Raw genomic sequence first — 19,862 nt, forward strand, 5'->3', positions numbered from 1 at the left:
GTTTGGGTTTCTGTGTCCAGCTCTTGATAGCCTGTCTTTATTTAAAAAAATATGATTAGTATTTTTATTATTATCTTAACTAGTTAAAAAACAGTAACTTTCCTTTTGTCACATAATTTTCGACCGTACGCATGATTTCTTTTACTCTTCTGTGTGCGATCCGTCCCTCCCAAATTTTTGGTTCGTCAGTCCGGAGAGATCTCGTCACTCCCGTCCCGTACGCACGTACAGGAGATCAAATCCGATCCATCTGAGCCAAGAAATATGCACGGAAACGAAAGAAACTGGATCACAAAATCATAAATTCAATAACAATGAATCAAAATCATTCCAAAAAAAATTAAATCACAAGAACTAAATCACTAGGGCCACTGCTCATCGGAGGCCAAGCAGGCCGCTGCCCTGAGGCCGTCGCGGCTGGCGGGGCGCGCCGCCATGTGCCACGAGGAGGATGTTGTCACCAAGCCACTTCCGGAGATGAGGGTGAGGGCGCTGCCCGCCGGGGAAGGAGCTCCGCTGGCCGGGGGTAGGGCGCCGTGAGCTGTGGCGGAGGGGGAGCGGGAGCAGCGGCACTGCTGGTGGGGGTGGGGGAGGGGAGGAGGAAAGCCGCCATTTGGTATAACTGACATCTGAGTCATGCTTGCACCAGACCCAGACCTAGTGACCCACATGTCAATGGCACACGTTACACATATTAGGGTTCACATATAAGTGACATGTACCTACTACATACATATGTAGTATTATAGAGGATCCCACACCACACTTGCACATTGGTGGTGCTTTTCACAGCATGAACCATCATCTCCTTCTGCATGTATATATGATCACCAGCTACAGCTAGATTGTAAGATTTTAGAATAGTAGAAGAGTGATTGCACAAATATAAACTTGCCGGACACGTATCCTCTCCATTGCTGCATATGCAGTAGGTGTAACTAACACGTGAGTCTTGCACCAGACCAAGACCTAGTGACCTACGTGTCAATGACGCACGTTACACATATCGGGGTTCACTGAACCCTAGCCTGTGGCACCAAGCTTCGACGGTGTCGGAGCAGTGGGAGGCTACCGCAAATACAAAAGACGCTCCAAAGAAAGCCCTGCGCACAATAACGCTTCTGGTAGCCTGGGAAATCTGGAATGAAAGGAACCGCAAAACCTTTTAGCAAAAGGAGCTATCGATGGGTAGGCTTCTGGCTAAAATCAAAGAGGAGGCCCCGAATCGTGGTCCTTGACAAGCGCGAGAGATCATGGTAGTTGGCTTTCTTTTTAATTGCTCTGACCGAAGGTCCTGAGCCTTGATTTTTTTTCACACTTGTAAAGTTTACTCCTGCTCTTTTCAATGAAATTGGCAGCTTGTCGATTCATTCAAAAATAAAACATAACAGGGTTCACATGTCAGTGACACCTATTGCCTGTGGATCAACCCTCTCGTATTTTGGCACCGGAGTGCCGATATGGAAGACCCCCTCGCAGCCGGCAAACGCCACTGTCATAGCGTCGCCGTCGAGCTCGTCGGCCTTGAACAGGTGCAGGTTCCCCAGATCCATGTCCAACTGCTTAAGAAACGCGTCCCTGGGATCATCTGAAACAAAGAACATGCGAAACAAACAAAGAACAATGTCGGTGATATAGGTCCGGGGGTATCAGGACCATATGGAGGAGGCTCCCCCAGTAACCACGTGGCACTCCCTCGAAGGAGGGTCGGGCCCGAGGTAAGGAGGCAGCCGTCCCCTCCATGCCTAAAGGTCAAGTTGCCCGACCCCCTCTCTATGACGCCGCATGTGCAGGGTTAGGTGGGCGTCCCCAACGCCCACCTAACCACATTTAAGCGGCATGAGCGAGCGCGCCACGCCGCATTAAGTGCGGCGCGTGGTGCGCTGACCGGTCTGTGACCGGTTGAATGACCGATGGGACCAGGGTAGTGTGCCTGGTTGCATGTCAGGCATCCCTGTCACATCGTGATGATGAGAGGGTTTTTAGCCCCTCATCATCAGCCGGAGTCGATTCGTCTGCCCGGTTAGAGCAAGGTTTTCGTTTCTTGGCGCAAGTAAGGACCCAAAAGTCTTCACCCATTAAATGATGAATGAAACGAGTGTCCCTCGTGCCAGCCGGTTAGATTTGATGGGCCCCATACTGCGGCGCCCGTGCGTGTAGCTTCCAAGTCAAGCTAAAAAAAAGGCATTTAATGTAAAGAGTGTCCTCTCTCACCCCTAGACAGACTTCTAGGCCCATATGGCAGCCCCTTGAGATATAAAAGGAAGTCCAGGCCTGGTGAGGGGGGATCGATTCCTTGGCTAACTCACGCTTAGTTCTGTGTTTCAAGCGCCTATATTCCTTAGTCGATCAATCAAGTATAGGAGTAGGGTATTACGTTTCTCAGCGGCCCGAACCTGTGGGATGTGTTAGTTTGGAATAGGATGTGGACTATCAACAATGCACTTTGAAGAGCTTGGAGAATGACCTTGCAACAAGGGTAACATGGGGCAAGTGCCAACAGGTTATGGCATGACCACAGGTGAGGAAACACCGTTCAAAACACAGAGCCACGAGCCGACGAACCCGCCGGCACCGGTGACGCACACGACGCGCCGCCGCGGCGGAGACGTCGACGTCGTCATCTCCGGTGGTCGTCTCGTCTCCCTCCCGATCCGTCCTGCCCTGCCTGCCGCCAACAGATGCCCTCCGTATATATGCCGCTTCGGCTGCAACAGGAAACTAAAAGTCCATCCTTCTCTAAAAAAAAAAAACTACAAAAGTCCGCTGCTGCTGCTCTGCTACTAGCATCAAACATTGCTTAATCGGGCGCAGGGTGGATTAAATAATTACATTACAGGTGTATTCAATTTTTGCCAGGCGTAAACTGTGTCATTGATCACAGGCTGAATCAATTCATTAATGGAACAGAGCAGATGATAATGTGGACACTGGACAGGAACACCTGATCCCCCATCTATTACAGTATTATTGGAAACATTTTTCTTTTCAGTGACAATTAGATCAAGAACAGTAGCAGCAAGACAGCGCCGCGGCTGTTCACTCCTGAGCATCTGGTACACGGTAAAGATAGGGAAGCCGGCAAGGTTCGTCATCTACTAAGCCTGCCTTCTCGTGGGATTCAACGCTGTCGACAAGCGTCTCCTCGAGTTTCCTAGGCTTCCAGCCCAGCTTCTTCAGCTTCTCTGATGTCAATCCAACCCTCGTATCCACATCAACCACTCTGCAAAAAATAATTGTGTTCATCTTGTGATGCTGATGCAACGAACCTGATGTCATTTCAGTTTCTCTGACATGAATAATTAGTTGCTAATTAGTTGACGATGGTAGTGGTACAATGATAGGATGGAAATTACTTGAATGTGTAGCTGTAGTTAGGGTACATGCTCTTCATCAAATCCAAAAAATCTTTCGTGTCCATTTGTTCTTGAGAACAGATGTATCGCTCAGATGGCCCTGCCTTGTCGTACACCAGAAGTAAAGCATCGGCGACATCGCGGACATCGACTATGGGAAAGAATGTGTTGCCTATTGCATCAGGGCCTCCTGGATTGCAACCAAAACTGATGGAATCAGTGCACCAGCCACCAGAACAAACAAAAACTGCAGAGACTATAGTGCATTAGAGGGTGAGGTGAACCTTTCATGACATAGAGGAGAACTTTGCTGCTGGTGCTGAGTAGCACAGTCTGCAACAGTGGGCCCAAGAACAAGGGCAGGGCAAACTGTGATGACATGCAGCCCATTTTTCTCTGAATATTCCAGGGCCATCTCTTCAGCTTCTGTCTTGGCAAGACAGTACCAGTTCTGCCAACAGAAGAATTGGGGAGGTTCATAAATTAATCCTAGCTACCCTAGTAGTGCAGGAGCTTAATTAAGTAGACTTAGCGTGGTCAATGCAGGACTAAAGAGTATTTTTTTTCTTTTTGCAGTTTTCTGAACTCTGAAGTGTTAAGCTGTAACTAAGCGGACTGTATTTTTACCTTCTTTCTGTTAGCTGCAGAACTCTACTTCTCCTCTTGCTATATGCCTATTCTTAATTAAGTTTGGCAACATAATTCTCAACAAATAAATTGTTCTTAGCTAGTACTTCCTAGAAATTTTTTAAACGAACTGATGATTAAGGAAATACTATTGGATGGAGAAAAGATTGGCAATTGCTGACCTCATTTTCCTTGCATGACTTCTTGTCTGACCAGCAAGTCTCATCTATGATCCTGTCTCGAGGCAAGCTCGGGTTAAAGCAAACAGCACCGATGGATGAGACCACGACGAGTTTCTGAACACCCGCAGCAGAGCAAGCCTCGAGCACATTTCTGGTGCCTTTCACAGCAGGATCCAGCATCTCCTTCTGAATATATAACCGTGTTTAGCAGATATTGCAGTATCAGCAAAATTGCAGATTGCAGAAGAGTTGAATGTTCAGACAGTGTGTGTGTTTGTGTCTATGAATAGATACTTGCCTCCGGATCAACCGTCTTTTCTTCCGGCACCGGAGTGGCCGGATGGAAGACGCCCTCGCAGCCGGCGAACGCCGCCGTCAGCGAGCCGCCGTCGAGCACGTCGGCCTTGAACAGGCGCAGGTTCTCCGGGGCGTTCTCCAGCTGCTTCAGAAACGCGTTCTTGGGATCATCTGGAACAAGAAAATGGATAAAGAAATTAAACCACATATAAGAAGACGCAGCACAAGGTGCTACTGTAACTGACAAGAAGAACAGAACAAGAAATCAAGAATACGTGGGTCGCGGACGGTGGCGTGGACGGCGTAGCCGCGGGAGAGGAGGAGCTTGACGAGCCACGAGCCGATGAACCCGCCGGCGCCGGTGACGCACACGAGGCGCCGCGGCGGCGGCGGAGGAGGCGTCATCTCCGGTTGCCACCACTGCACCTCCGTATGCAGCGTCAGCTGCAGGCTGCAGCAAATTAAGTCCACTGCTGCAACTGTGCAAGCGTTTGTTTACTCGGCAGATGACTAGATTAGGAAACTCGCGCGCAGCCGCCACGATGAGCAGATTACTAATAATTGATGGGCGGCTGATGGTGTGCCGTACTCCATCCATCCAAAAGTCTATCACTTGTTTCATCCTTTTGATTTTTCCAAAAATCTAAATAAAAAATTATTTTTTTATTGGAACCAAAAAGTCAGTTTAGTACTTAATGGTTTTCATGTTCATTAGTTTTATCATGGTGAATAAATTAATTGCTCTTTAGTCTTGGTGAAAAAAGAAATAAGTCTTAGATTTTTGGATAGAGAAAGTATATTCTAAGAGCAAGTTTAATAGTATAGCCAACTACTAGCTCTAAATCATTTATAGACAATTTAATAGCCAATTTATATAATAGTTACATATAAACATATGCTACACAAATAGTACCTTGCCCCACATGTCATACGCATATTATATCTTGTAGTCTGTGGTTCAGTGTCGGGTCCCAAAACTAATGATTCGGTAACCAACATGTTTAGACTGTATCAAGCCCTGGATCAGTAGATTGATATAGGTTCAACAATCTGGATCTTCATTGCATACATTTTGATAAGGCTCCAAAGGAGATGTAATTATAAAATAATAGGATATTTACATGATTGTGGCTAACTATCACAGTAGAAGCTACAGGATGAGCCAACTCTAATGTTTTGCTATAGACTTAAACCATCTATCTAATATATGCTTGAGAACTAAGTTAGAATGAGACTAACTTATATGATTGAACTCCCGGCTTCGGCAAGAACATCAAATGGACTATGAAAAAGGGGGTTGAAGTAAGGGTGAGTACAACGTACTCAACAAGCTATTATATTAATCAATAATGAATGAATGGAATGGTAATATATGAGTAGAATTAAGTTTACTTGCAGAAGGCTGAGAATATAGAGGAAGAAAGCCTGTAATGTTTTAGATGCAACATTATTTAATAAAGTTTGGAATTAAGTTTCTAACCAAATACAATATGAGTCTCGATACTCAATCCGTGAGTACGGCTATTCAAATAGATTCATTTATACTTTATTGCAGTAAATGTACGCTTTACCCATAGCCCACGACTTGCTGATAATCATCAGTTTCATCATGGCCTAGTATTAGATTACTAACAATTGTGGTACCTGTTCCATGAACTCTAGTCCCCATACGCTCTGAACGTGACGTTATCAGCAGCGAGAGGAGCTCTGGCATTCCCGGGGTATTTAGAGAGGACTGATTGTATGACACCATGTCATCGCAATCAGGGTTCACAAACAGACTAGTCATCATAAATTATCTCAAACAAATATTTACCTACGCCTCGGTAAATATCACAATATTGCCCTGCTCGGCATAAGTTTTCCTCCTGCGCAAGGACTTAAAAAGAACCACTATATATAGGTACCACCTTGTTAATAACATAATACTAGATCTATACCCACACTTAGAGCTGTGGTCGTATCCGTTCGTTCTTCATAAGTATTTGGGCAGTCTTATGTCGGTTGAAACAGTACTAGCCACCCGGAAATCAACCATTTTCTACCATACTGTTCCAATCTAAGTTCATTATATTTTATGCAGTCTAGTTAGGCAGGGCTAAGCAAAAGCTATCATATCTGATTTCCTATGTTCAGGTTATGCATTCGAAATCATGAATGACTAATGCATAGAATAAAGATATAGAATATAGGGCATTTATGCTCAAAGGAGAGGAATAATAACTTGTCTTGCTCCAGCGCAAATAAATCCGAGATAGGCAACCTGATTATCCGATGCTCGAAATACCACAGGTTACCATCCAAATATAATAGACTCTACTGAAGAAGAGGAAGAACCAAATTCAATAAACGCCATAAAATAGCAAGAAAGAGAAAAACGGTTAGGAGGGCTAGGGTTTAGGATATAATCTATCTCTTCTATAAGGTATAAGCTAATATTTCATGTGTAGATCGGAGGCTAAGGTGGAGAGGGGTTTAAGCAACTAAGGTTGCTTATACTTTATGTGAAGACTTTGACTGGTGAGGGGATAGAATGTATATTGGATAATTGAACTGGTTTAGTTGGTATATGGCTAGTGGTAGGTTTAGGTAGTATAATACCTAGGGTTTGGTTATATTTGAGTTGAATGTGGAGTAGGGTAACATATTAGCTAACTCTATATTATATATATAAATTCTAGGTAAGTGGTGGATAGGCGAGTTTGGAATTTGGGTGATGACTGGAATTAACTAGGAAGGTATTGGCTAGGGTTTGGTTGCTCGTCGTTGCTGGAGCATAACGATTAGATTTGATATCTTTTCTAGCCGGTGTCGATAGACAGTATATCGGCTAGAGGAATATGATGTGGGTGTAGGTTTCGTGGAAGTGTTATAGAAATCGAGGGAATAGTGAAGCTCCAACCATTATGCGTATTAAGGAGTAAGGTGCCAGGAGCAGCACTTCGACCTTAGGTTTAGGTTTTGTCGGGCTTTACAACCAACTGTTCAACGTCGGGACTGGTAGATCGCACTGACGTCCACATAGAAGGTGTAAAGTTCTAACCGGCAGCTTTTAGTGGCTAAAGGGGTATTTTGAAAATAAAAGGAAATATTTGAAAGGCATATATAAGTTTAAATCAAATATTTATTCAAATTAAATTTGAATAAATTAAGGAAATTCAAATAAAATCTTAAAATAGCAAATTTGGTATCAAAATGTAGATTTTGAATTTAGATAAATTTAGGCCCAAGTTTCATCGGAATCGGATCTACGGTTTAGGAGATATGGGTTGATTCAAGGTGGAAGAGAAGGGGGAAAAGGGTGAAATGGACTCGCCGGAAGGAGGCAAAGCCGGTGGTGCGAGGAGAGGGGAGGAGGAGCTATGGATGGGGAGATCGACCGACGGTGTCGACGATCGGCCATGGGAGGAGAGAGAAAGCTCGGATGGGTGTGTAGGAAAAGGGCGGCCTCGTCGTCCTTTTATAGGGTGTGAAGGTCGGTTGCCGATGGCGGTTCGCAGAGGAGGAGGCGAAGGAGGATATGGCTACGGCGGCGTGGAGGAATAGAGTACGGCGACGGCGACGGGAAGACGCGGCCGGCTGCGACGGATTTGGGCGGCGGAGGAGGACGAACACGGCACGGCGTCGCCGTCGGCACAAGTTGGCGGCGGCGGCGTGCATACTGTGGGCGGTAGCGGCACTGTGGCCGGCATACGCGCCCACAGGAGGAAGAAGGAGGGAGGCAATATGGACTTGTGTTGGTTGGGCTGAGAAGGAAGGTGGGCTGAGGAGGGAATTCCGGCCCAAAAGAATTGTGTTGTGAGTTTTTAATAGAATTTGAATTGGAAAAATTGAAAGGAAATTATATTTGGATATAATCTCTAAAAGAGATATTTTCTAGTTTATTTGAGTGCAATATTTTTAGGGGTGGAGTTTAAGGGAATTTATTTGGAAGCACTCAAATAGGAATTCAACACCATAAATAATATGGCTCTAAATTTGAATATATTTCTAGGAGTATGGTAATAAAATAAAGAGAGAAAATAAATAGGATTTTATCCCCACAATGGGTGGTATGGGTTTAGAGAAATATTTTGTGGCTAATAGAAAGTTTGAATGAGAAGGATAAAATCTATTTTCTTAGCACAAGAGCAATTATTCACAATATTTATAATAATATTATTCTTGTGCCGAAAAGAAAATCAAGCCACATGAATTAAATTGGCGGCTAGATCAAAAGGAGGAATTTGGATATTTTGATCGAGAATCAAAGGATAGGTTTAAGATCAAAGGATGGGTTAACAATTAATTCCAATAGAAATAGAATTTCGGTGGTTTAGGTTCAAGGGTAATATAAGAAGGTTTCTTGGACCATAATTCATAAAAGGGTTTTTAATTGAATTGAAATAGAGGAATTTTACAAAAGAAGGTTTAAGGTGCAAAATCAAATCAAAGTAAATACCTCGGTTTAATAAGATCAATTTTTAGAATAAAAACCACGAAATATTTTAAATAGCAAAGAGAGATTCTACGCAAGTTAATTTTTGGAGGTCTCTCTAATTATATTTTCCTAGGTTTAAAAAGGTTATTAAGAACATAAGAATTGGCATGATGCATAATTAGAAAACAGTAAATTTTCAGGATGTTACATTCAGCTGACTACTTGATGCTCTTATCTCTCTTCATTTATCCTCTCAATACTCCCTCCGTCCCATAAAAAACCAACTTAGTACTGAATGTTACATATTCTAGTACTACGAATATGAACATGTCTAGAATGTGTACTAGAATGTGGATGTAACATATTGTACTAGAATTAATGTGTCACATACAGTCCTAGATTTACTTTTTTTTGACGGAGAGAGTATGTGTTTATAGCTGACTTATAGTCTGCTATTGCACCTGCTCTAATGCTGACAGTGTTTGCAAGTTTTGATCGGGCAACGTGGTGCCTTTCATTTTGCAAATAAATATCGGGATTTATTGAGAGAAAAAAATGACACCGAGATGTGGTCACTTTGCCAAACCATCTCCAGACTCCCACACTCGGCTTGATGGAGAAAGAAAAAAAGATCTGTCAAGAAAAACAATAGAAAAGGAGAATTGGGCCACTATAATACATCACTCGATCTATCGTACACACAAAGGAGATAATTGCAAACCAACAATGGGAATTCCCAATTTAGAAGAATCGATGGGGTCTTAAAATATTTTCAATAGAGGAGCAATTATCAGTGGAGCTGGTGAGACTATGGTACCATCAAATATAGATTTTGTTACGGCATCAGTGGCGGATCCAGAAAATTGGTTCGTTAGTGTTATAACGTGTCTATCGGTGTCATGGTATGCTAATTATGCTTAGAACATAATGTTATAATATATGGATAAACAGTTTTGCTATAGCTTTTGCCGAAAGTCGTCGGTGTCACCTGACACCGATGATTATACTGTAGATCCGCCCCTGTACGGCATAGATACCGGTACTAAGGTTTTGTTTGGTACAGTTTTAGATCTTAGATACACGACATATTTGAAGTTTGTATGTTAAATTATAGTGGTTTAAAATTTTAAATTTAATCTAAAATAGAAACAAAATGACTTATCCAAATATTATGAACTCAATCATAGATCCAAATCTATTGATTTGTGGAGCTGCGAATACCCAAATCTGAAAATTTTAGATCTAGAGTTGTACCAAAGAAGTCCTAAATTCTAGTATTTGTTTATAGCAAGATTTCTATACATTTGCAAACAAAACCTATAACACCGTTACAAATATAATCACATATTTTATCATTCAATACAAAATTCAATTATAATTTTACACAACAAAAGAACCCTAAATAGTATTAACAAAAAAGATAAAATTTAAAATATTTTCTAAACTCCTAATTATTAATAACATATGAAAAAGATATGCACAAGCTATATCATTGGCACGCTGAGTTTCTAGTACTACAACATCTAACGAGTAGAAACGTGTACATAGGATTAGGTAAAACGTAGCACTCCCACCGTTTTATATTATAAGCCATTTTGATTTTTTCAAGTCAAAATTCTTATAAGTTTAATTGAGTTTATAGTAATATTTATAGCACTAACTTAGTTTCACTATATCTAACATTAAACATATTATAATAGTTTCTTTTGTTTTGTGTTAAAAGTATCAAAATACTCTTTTTGAGTAAAGTGTACGGACGGTCCCTAAACTTTCAAAGAACTTATCATAGTGTGTCATCTAGGTCCTAAATTGCCACAACCCCTTCAGGATCCTACGTGGCGTTGATGTGGCATGCCACATGGACACGACGTGACATTATTTTGACTGACAAATAGGACCCATTTAATTTTTTTCCTTTTTCTTTTTTTTCTTCTCTTTTTTCCCTTCCTCTGTGACCCGTGCAGAAGAAAGGGAAAAAAGAAGAATGAGAAGAAAACGAAAAAGAAAAAGAAAAGAAGAAAAAAAGAGAAAAGGTCACGTCACGTCCATGTGGCATTGCCACATCAGCGCCACGTAGGATTCTAGAGGGGATGTGTTAATTTGGAACCTAGATGATACACTTTGACAAATTATGGGACCTGGAAATACATTCTGAGAGTTTAGGGACCTATATGACACAACCCTACAAGTTTAAGAACCGCCAATACACTTTACTCATTTTTCTATACACTTGATCAAAACTAAAAAAAGTTTGATTTAGAAAAAAAAAGTCACAACAACTTACAATATGAAACAAAGGTAATAATAAATGTTATATTTGTTTCTATGGAATTTGGAGACATGGAAAAGTTTCAAAACCACTATTTTACTGCACACAGAAAAAAAGCATTATTGAGAAACACAAGAAAAGGATTTTAACATAAATAAGTGAAAAAAAGTAACAGTTTCCAATGAAGGCAGGATGGTTTATAGAGGACCAACTGTCAAAGTAATATTTTTTCAGTCAAAATTACACACAAAATGACAATCTCAACCAGCAGACAATGTTCAGAGGTGAATACTTTCTTTATTAAAAAGAAAAAAACTTCTAGCTACAAATCTAGATATAATTTATGTTCAAATTAGTAACCAGAAGTTTATTTTTTATGAGATGAAAGGTGTACGCATTTAGCATAGGAGCACAACAGGATAAGCTTAATTGGCGACAACACGTTACTTTGTACTGAAAGATATACTGTCACCGCAGAACTGAAGGATTGATGGAAGTTATATGTCGTGCCAAGATAGGCCTTTTGTGTTATTCCCACACACACATATTCAGTGCTAGTGTCTCAAGCATACAGAGAAAACACAGCTCCTGAAGTGCTCAGTTCTCAACAAGAAAGTGAAAAAGGTAAGGCAGAACGCAAGGTCTTCCACCAGCATCCTGCAAAATTCCTGTCTTTTCATAGTACTCAATGCTGTCTGTGAGTGTCTCCTCCAATTTCCTTGGCTTCCAGCCCAGGCTCTTCAATTTCTCTGACGAAATTGGTGTAAATATTTCAGTCTTGCCATTCACTTCAGCACTACTGCATAAGCAAAGAAAGTTTCTTAAAAACAGCCATGCCAATGCAACATAAGAGTATTCCCTCCATTTCATAGTATAAATCGTTTGATATTTTCTCTAGTCAAAATTCTTTAGGTTTAACTAAGTTTATAGAAAAAATTAGCAAACTCTATAACATTAAATTAGTTTCACTAAATTTAACATTGAATATATATTTTGATAATATGTTTATTTTATGTAAAATATTACTATATATTTTATACAAACTTTTAACTAAGAAAAAATTCAAATGACTTATAATATGAAATGGAGGGAGTACGATATTAGCAGAAGTGATCAGAGACCTACCACTTTACATAATTGTAGTTGGGGTAAATGTTCTTGAGAAACTCCACAGTAGCCTTTGGGCTGATGTGATACGGTGCGCAAAGATATCTGCCAGATGATTCTGGTTTCTCGTATACCAGAATCAAAGCTTCAGCCACATCACGGACATCTACTATGTGCAACAACATGTTCCTCATTACGTTTGGACCTCCTGAAATGAAATTTGTCGCAGTTTGAACAGAGGCAAGGAAAATGTTTCAGTCTGAAGTCTGAACTTGCTGTCAAAAGGATGAATTGTATAAAATAAAGTGGTGCACAAAAACAGAAAACTTCCCAATTAAGGGCATGAAACAATTTTCATCTGGTAAGTGGTAATCCTCAGAGTAAACAGTAACAAATGGAGAGATAATGTGGAAACCTTTTGTTATATAGATGAGGAGTTCATTGCTGGTATTGACAGTTGGTTGCAACTGTGGACCAAAAACTAAACAAGGGCAGACTGTAACAACGTTTAGACCTTTTTTCTCTGCATATTCCAAAGCCATCTTTTCAGCGATAACCTTGGAAGCACTATACCACTCCTGAAACACAGAAATTGTAAAAATGAAAATTTCAAAAAAAAATTTTTGTAAAATGATGAACTTTAGTTCCTCCCTCAGTAAAATAAGAAAACAAATGTTCAACAACATGAAGCTCTAATTTCTGACATTACTAACCTTCTTCTCCATGCATATCTTTCTGTCCGACCAGCAGCTCTCATCTTTGGGCTTACCTGGAGGCCAATTGGGGTTGTAATGAACTGCAGCAGTAGATGACACCACCACAACTTTCTGAACCTTCTTAGACGACGAACAAACTTCAAGAACATTCAGTGTTCCCTTTACAGCAGGAGCCATTACTTCTAACTGCATGATTTGGATATTTGCACTGATATGTTATGATTAAACCATGAAGAATCACTGGTGCTCAAACAGTTAGCAGGACATCAATATAAACAGTGAGCCAGTCTGCCAGTGGCTTATGGCAGTCAACTTCTAAAAGGAAGTGGAAAGCAAAAAAAAAAAAAAAAAAACCCTTCTAAAAGGAAGTGAGCAGATTGGGCAGACAAGTCTTGACAGTAATTTTGATTCTTTTGGAGTTAATGCCATTTCAAATGCTATAGCAAATTAATTTTAAATTAATACAATTATTAATAGTCTTCTTACACTAATTTACTGATCCTACTACACTTTAATTGAAAGCCTGAACTGAAGCACAGGGGTGATGATTGATGAATGATGAGATCTTTACCTCAGGATCGACGATCTTGTCTCCGGGCACGGGAGAGGCGACATGGAAAACCCCCTCGCAGCCGGCAATGGCGGCGGACAGCTCGCCGGCGTCGAGCACGTCGGCCTTGAACAGGCTCAGCATCTCCGACGCCCCGTCCAGCTGCTTCAGATGAGCGTTCTTGGGATCACCTGAACCACAAAACACAGCAGCACACAACCAAATTCCCTCAGCTCAATCACAGCAACGACGATGTATATACACGCGAATCGATCGGAATGGGTAGCAGCTTTGATTTACACGGGTCGCGGAGGGTGGCGTGCACGGCGTAGCCACGGGAGAGGAGGAGCTTGACGAGCCACGAGCCGATGAACCCGCCGGCGCCGGTGACGCACACTCTCGTCGGCGGCGGCGGCGACGCCATCGCCGCCATGTTCCTCCTCCAATGGCGCCGGCCGACCGGATGGTGTCCAATGCACAAATCGATAAGAAAACCACACCACTAATCTCTAATGCGCAAGTCGACAAGAAAACCATGACCGGATCCCGGCCGGCCAAGTAAATTCCTCCCTAGAAATCATCGCAAACCGTATTTTATCTGCTTTGGCGCGTTTATGAGATAGATAGGTGGTTGTTTCCGTTCGGATTTTTTGGAAAAAAAAATGTGGTGGTGAGTGGAGCATGAAGTCAATCGGCAGTCGCCAGCAACTCTGGAGAAGTCAGGGTGTTTCTGATGCAAATTTCAACAAACCATAGGTTTTTACTGTTTTGGGGCATTTGTGAAACAAAACTCTAGGTTTTGTAACCTGGTTTAAGAAACCCCAAGTTTTAGAGAAAAATGTTTCATAGAACCTCACATTCATGCCTAAATTATTTGTTTGGCCATCATACTCATGCATAATACATGTATAAAAAATGAGTTTTCTTACAGTCTAGTAGGGTGAGGAGGTAAAAAATCGTGGTCATTTGTTGCTTTGGATTCAACAGTTGGCAAAGGTATGTACATTGAGCTACGGAGTACCACTTAATTCTTTGAGGATGTGTTTGGATAATGGAAAATGCGGGTGGGATTGAGATTGGATAATGGGAAGAGGGAGAATGGATGATTATGATTTAAAGATGTCTTCTGATGGGTGGGAAATTATTTCCCTATCCCATTAGCCAAACAAGGCCTAAGTGATGTTTCTTAATGAAGGGGAGATGAAAGGGTAAGACTGTCATTTATCATTGTAAGATAAGGGATGGATGAATGTGAGGTCGTATTGATGGATGACAGGATAAGGCGAGGCATTTGGCACAAACAAATGCATCTCGTCCTACACTCATGCTTGGCCGATGCCGCTAGTTTCTTCGCCGCATTGCTGCTTTGCCTTTCCCCTGTCCCCTCCCACGCGAGGGGTGCCGTCTCCCCTTCTCCTACCGTTTGTGCCAACATTGGTCATTTTCTCAATAAACATCGGTTGCCAATTACATAGTTTGATTTTATGTAATTCATTAATATGCTGTATTATCAGGGCTTGCATCTTCATCGTTCCCATCCTGAACTAGGGGAGTTACTAAGAAAACATAGTAGATAGTATAGGAATGCCTAATCCAGCCCCATTTGATATTGCTAGTACGTAAAAAACATGCACGCTGCATTCTTATTTTTTAAACGTTAGGATATTGCCTGCACGTTGCAACGGGATTTTAATTAATAAAAAATATCATTAGCCTGTTATTACATAAATTTGTTACTAATATGTGAGCTCTCTAGTACGTTGTCTTTTTTTTTTCCTTCCCACAATAAGTAGAGTTGGTGGATGTACCATCTGTACTTCTTTAAAAAGGAGTAGTGCTAGCTGGTGGTGAGTGATAACACTTATGTTCTGGTCTCTTCATCCCTCATCTAAATTCACTAGTATTTATATGAATTTTAGACAAATATACAAAGCACATACGTGAATCTATATATTAATTTATTCAAAATAAAAAAAATAATGTGAAACAGAGGATGTATTAATTTGTCCCTCCGTTTCATAATATAAGACTTTCTAGCATTGCTCATATTCGTATAGATGTTAATGAATCTAGACACATATATGCCTAGATTTATTAACATCTATATTAATGTGGACAATGCTAGAAAGACTTATATTATGAAACGGAGGAAGTAGCTGATAATCGGGCCTGATGCCAACTTATTATTACACATATTTTCAGTTCATTCCTAGGCAGCCATACGGTAGAGATAGGGAAGCCGGAAAGGTTGTCCATCCAGAAGGCCTGCCTTCTCGAAGAACTCGATGCTGTCCGCGAATGTCTCCTCCCGTTTCCTTGGTTTCCAGCCCAGATTCTTCAGTTTCTCCGATGTCACTTCGGCCTTGTAATCCAAATCAACCATTCTGTCGAACGATAGATGAGCTGTTCAAATTAACCGTGTTCATGTTTGCAGTAGAAAACACCAGTACAAATTAAGATAAGCTCTGGAATAATAGGTTGATGTTGACACAGCCATATATAGGAATATTGCACCTACTTTTGTACATTTTCTTTAGATAATGACTTACTTGTCTACATAATTGTAGTTAGGGTACATGGTCTTCATCAAACTCAACAAATCCTTCAGGTCCATTTGTTCTAGTGCGCAGATGTATCGCTCAGATGGCCCTACCTCTTCATATGCAGAAGTAGAGCATCAGCGACATCACGGACATCCACCATGGACAAGAATTTGTTGTTCATTGTATCAGGGCCATGGCCTCCTGCACTGTTATGTTTGTTAGTCGTATTCTACTACTAGTATTATCATCAACGAAAATAATCTTGATTACTGATTTATGAGTTCTACTATCAGTAGAAAAAAAAACGAGAATCATGCAACCTTGGATGATATAGAGGAGAGCTTTGGTGGTAGTGTTGAGTTGCACAGTCTGCAACATTGGGCCAAAAACAATTCCAGGGCAAACCGTAACAACATGCAGACCATTCCTGTTTCCGTATTCTAGGGCCATCTCTTCACCTTCAGTTTTGGCAAGAGAGTACCAGTTCTGCCAACACATGTAGAGAACTGATTAATTAATGCTCGCCAAAAAACACATGTAGTTTTGGCAAGAGAGTATTAGTCCTAATTAAGAACTGATTAATAATGCTCGCCAAAAAACAAATACACCCTCCTCTGTTACATATTATGAGTCGTTTTGATTTTTTTTTACTCAAACTTATTAAAGTTTGATCAAATTAAGATTTTTTATGGTCCAGCAAATTGTACCGCTCGGTACTGGTACTGCTCGGTACCAGTACGCATCTGCCGTTCGTTTCGGCATGGGTAGGATCGGAAGAGAGTGGCGCCGGCCATGCGTTGAAGCAATCAAGTGGCGGCGAGCGGCGGATTCCGGCATGCGTTGAAGTAGGCCGCTGCGGCGGCATCGAACTCGTCCTTCCCAGCGGCAGCGGCGTTGAAGCAAGCGGCGGCGGTAGCGAACTCGTCGTTCCCGGTGGCGGCGGCGTCGATGTCGTCCTTCTCGGCGGCAGCGGCGTCGATGTCGTCCTTCCCTGCGGCGGTAGCGGCGGCGACGTTGAAGCAGTCGACGGCAGCAGCGAACTCGTCGTTCCCGGCGGCGGTGGCGGCGTCGATGTCGTCCTTCCCGGAGGCGGCGGCGTCGATGTCGTCGTTCCCAGAGACGGCTGAGTTCACCTCCAAGAGTCGGCGGCGTCGATCCAGGAGGCGGCGGCGGCGTCGATCGATCGAGAATCCCAACGCTTCTAGGGTTCGAGCTGCCCGTCCATCCCTCCCGATCCGGTTATTATACGCAAAGTTACGTTTTTGCCCTTCCACCTCAGTTCTCCGCGTGATACTGCACAGGGACAGAATTGGTACAGCCCGGTACCAAACTCTACCAGCCGTTGGATCGGGCCAGATCCAACGGTCAGGATTTTGGTATCGGGCGGTACCGGTACCGACCGCTGTACTGTAACAACGCTCGATCAAATTTATAAGAAGCTATGCTATAATTTTCAACACAAAACAAACATATTATCAAAATACATCCAAATGATAGATTTAATGAAACTAATTTGGTGTTTTATGTATTGCTAAATTTTTCTATAAATTTGATCAAACTTAACAAAGCTTAACTAAGAAAAATATCAAAATGACTTATAATTACGAAGAAGAGAAGAGAGTATGATGAAGGTGACATGAAGAGAGGACTGGACATGTCTAACTAAAGAATTTCAGGTGACATTCATGTGTTAACATGGGGATTTGATCATTTGATGGATGCCTTAAGTTGCTTAATCTGGCAAATTAATTTCTGACCTCAGTTTCCATGCAGAGCTTCTTGTCTGACCAAGAAGTCTCATCTTTTGGCCTGTCATGAGGCCAGCTCGGGTTAAAGAATACAGCAGCAATGGAGGAGACCACGACGAGTTTCTGAACACCTGCGGCAGAGCAAGCCTCCAGCATATTCCTGGTGCCTTTCACAGCAGGAGCCATCATCTCCTTCTGAATTCGAAATCGTGTTTAGAATCATCATCATCATCATCAGCAGCAGCAGAGATATGCAGATTTGCAGAAAGCAAAATCACGAGAGGTTTCTGGTTGTTCAGATGGTGTGTGCATAGATATATACTTGCCTCTGGATCAACCATCTGTTCTTCCGGCACCGGAGTGGCCGGATGGAAGACGCCCTCGCAGCCGGCGAACGCCGCCGTCAGCGAGCCGCCGTCGAGCACGTCGGCCTTGAACAGCTGCAGATTCTCCGTGGCATTCTCTAGCTGCTTCAGAAACGCGTTCTTGGGATCATCTGGAACAGCAAAACAAGAGGAGATTAAAAAGAAAAACACATCTAATTAATCACACCAAGATGATATACTTCCTAGTTTAAAGCAAGATGCAGCAAACCTGGGTTGCGGACGGTGCCGTGGAAGAAGTAGCCGCAGGAGAGGAGGAGATTGACGAGCCACGAGCCGATGAACCCGCCGGCGCCGGTGACGCACACGCGCCGCGGCGGCATCTCCGGTTGAACTTTGCCGCTCTGATCAGATTGGAATCGAAGCCCCTTCGTACGCACGCAGCCACAGAATTTGGTTGCAAGTTGCAACAAAGTCCATCGCCACGGGGGTATATGAAGTGTACGAATGTACACACATCATCGACTAGGACATTTCTAATTTGCAGCCACAGAATTTGTTTCAAGTCCAATGCCACCAGGACACGGATGTCCAATTGGCCATAAACTATGTACATCCACAAGGATGTCCAATTTGCACGATGCGATCTTTCATATGGATATGGCATAAAAAGGATATATAAAACTACCCCGGAAGGTTATAATCAAGAAAAAAAGAGCACACCATCGTGGGGGAAAAAAAAGCTTTTATCCTTGCAGAAGATGTTCCCTTGTTTCTTGCTGTATATATGTCATCTAAATAATTATAAAAATTTAAATAAGTTCTAATAAGATAATTAATATGTGATATATCACTTCACAAATTAAATATACACGTATAAATTTAACATCCTTATATTGCAAAAAAAAAACAAAATACTCATATGTATGTGAATATACACATACTAGCTAGAGTTTAATTTGAATTTACATGTTGTGAAGTGATATACCAAATATTAATCTATCTTGTCAATTATTTTAATTTTTTAGATGATGAAAAGATTTTCCGTCTTTGCTTCAAACAAGTTACAGCAACTTATTACATAATTCACTGAACGGAGAGCATAAAAAACATCAAGGACTATACAAGAAATAATAATACCAACACAAAATAGATAAACATTTATTCAAGTCTATTTGTAAACCTCCATCTGAAGTTGACAGATGTCTGTATGACCATTAATTGTCTCTAGATTCCTTGTTCTCATCACACATTTGTAGTTGTCCTAAATAGTACCTGCATATAATATTTCATTGGGAATTTGTTAATTTAGATGATATATTCCCCATCACCATGCACTAATGGTGCCTACACATATAACAGAGAAAAGAAATGGCACTGGGTCGATCGTCACTATGTGTGACCGATCATCACCAAAATCTATGATAGACCCGCAAACGTACCACTTACCTCCGTCTCCAAACATATGAACACCCATAGGCTCCCAGACTTCACCGGGGCGAAGGGTTGTACAGTAAGAGGGCAAGAGAAGAAATATCTACTTGTCCCTCACACATACTCTCTCCATTAAAAAAAAAGACAATCTAGAGGATCGTCTCGGATTGTCTCTTCCTAGTACAACGAATTTAAACAACACTTTATCCAGATTTGTTATGAAGGGGTCACATTTTTTTCTAGATTTTTTTTTCCTGAGGAGTCATAATATATTATCCAAGAATGCTGCC

General features: G+C 41.8%; 2 protein-coding genes and 1 pseudogene across 6 annotated transcripts; all 3 read right to left on the bottom strand.

The window, feature by feature from the left end:
- Window positions 1-2,816: 2,816 nt before the first annotated feature.
- LOC107276451 (cinnamoyl-CoA reductase 1-like) lies at window positions 2,817-4,998 on the bottom strand (annotated as a pseudogene).
- Window positions 4,999-11,580: 6,582 nt separating this feature from the next.
- On the bottom strand, window positions 11,581-14,259 carry LOC9268397 (phenylacetaldehyde reductase). Of its 2 annotated transcripts, none has more exons than XM_015755123.3 (6): window positions 13,825-14,259; window positions 13,546-13,715; window positions 12,972-13,160; window positions 12,773-12,836; window positions 12,277-12,466; window positions 11,581-11,950 (listed from the first exon to the last, which is right to left on the bottom strand). In XM_015755123.3, the coding sequence occupies exons 1-6, from the start codon at window positions 13,955-13,957 to the stop codon at window positions 11,749-11,751; spliced, it is 948 nt and encodes a 315-aa protein (XP_015610609.1). In that variant the 5' UTR covers window positions 13,958-14,259; the 3' UTR covers window positions 11,581-11,748. The 2 variants fall into 2 exon arrangements, with proteins under 2 accessions (XP_015610609.1, XP_015610608.1); XM_015755122.3 differs by having other exon boundaries at window positions 12,674-12,836.
- Window positions 14,260-15,461: 1,202 nt separating this feature from the next.
- Window positions 15,462-18,653, bottom strand: LOC9270429 (cinnamoyl-CoA reductase 1-like). 4 transcript variants are annotated; one of them, XM_026020369.2, is made up of 6 exons: window positions 18,410-18,653; window positions 18,142-18,311; window positions 17,825-18,010; window positions 16,388-16,553; window positions 16,074-16,268; window positions 15,462-15,927 (listed from the first exon to the last, which is right to left on the bottom strand). In XM_026020369.2, the coding sequence occupies exons 1-5, from the start codon at window positions 18,519-18,521 to the stop codon at window positions 16,174-16,176; spliced, it is 729 nt and encodes a 242-aa protein (XP_025876154.1). In that variant the 5' UTR covers window positions 18,522-18,653; the 3' UTR covers window positions 15,462-15,927; window positions 16,074-16,173. The 4 variants fall into 4 exon arrangements, with proteins under 4 accessions (XP_025876154.1, XP_025876155.1, XP_015610688.1 ...); XM_026020370.2 differs by having other exon boundaries at window positions 15,462-15,908; window positions 18,410-18,630; XM_015755202.3 differs by lacking the exon at window positions 15,462-15,927 and having other exon boundaries at window positions 16,074-16,273; window positions 18,410-18,630.
- Window positions 18,654-19,862: the final 1,209 nt, after the last annotated feature.

The sequence above is a fragment of the Oryza sativa genome, chromosome 9, assembly GCF_034140825.1.
Source record: "Oryza sativa Japonica Group chromosome 9, ASM3414082v1".
NCBI classification, from domain to species: domain Eukaryota; kingdom Viridiplantae; phylum Streptophyta; class Magnoliopsida; order Poales; family Poaceae; genus Oryza; species Oryza sativa.

Excerpts from the sequence above, each read along its gene's own strand:
- LOC9268397 (XM_015755122.3), bottom strand. The coding sequence starts at position 13,957 with ATGGCGGCGATGGCGTCGCCGCCGCCGCCGACGAGAGTGTGCGTCACC. Across the intron at positions 13,716-13,824 it reads CGCCACCCTCCGCGACCCGT|GTGATCCCAAGAACGCTCAT; the intron begins GTAAATCAAAGC and ends TTTGTGGTTCAG. Across the intron at positions 12,467-12,673 it reads CCTCATCTATATAACAAAAG|GAGGTCCAAACGTAATGAGG; the intron begins GTTTCCACATTA and ends ATTTCATTTCAG.
- LOC9270429 (XM_026020369.2), bottom strand. The coding sequence starts at position 18,521 with ATGCCGCCGCGGCGCGTGTGCGTCACCGGCGCCGGCGGGTTCATCGGC. Across the intron at positions 18,312-18,409 it reads CGGCACCGTCCGCAACCCAG|ATGATCCCAAGAACGCGTTT; the intron begins GTTTGCTGCATC and ends TTGCTGTTCCAG. Across the intron at positions 16,269-16,387 it reads TCTCCTCTATATCATCCAAG|GAGGCCATGGCCCTGATACA; the intron begins GTTGCATGATTC and ends ATAACAGTGCAG.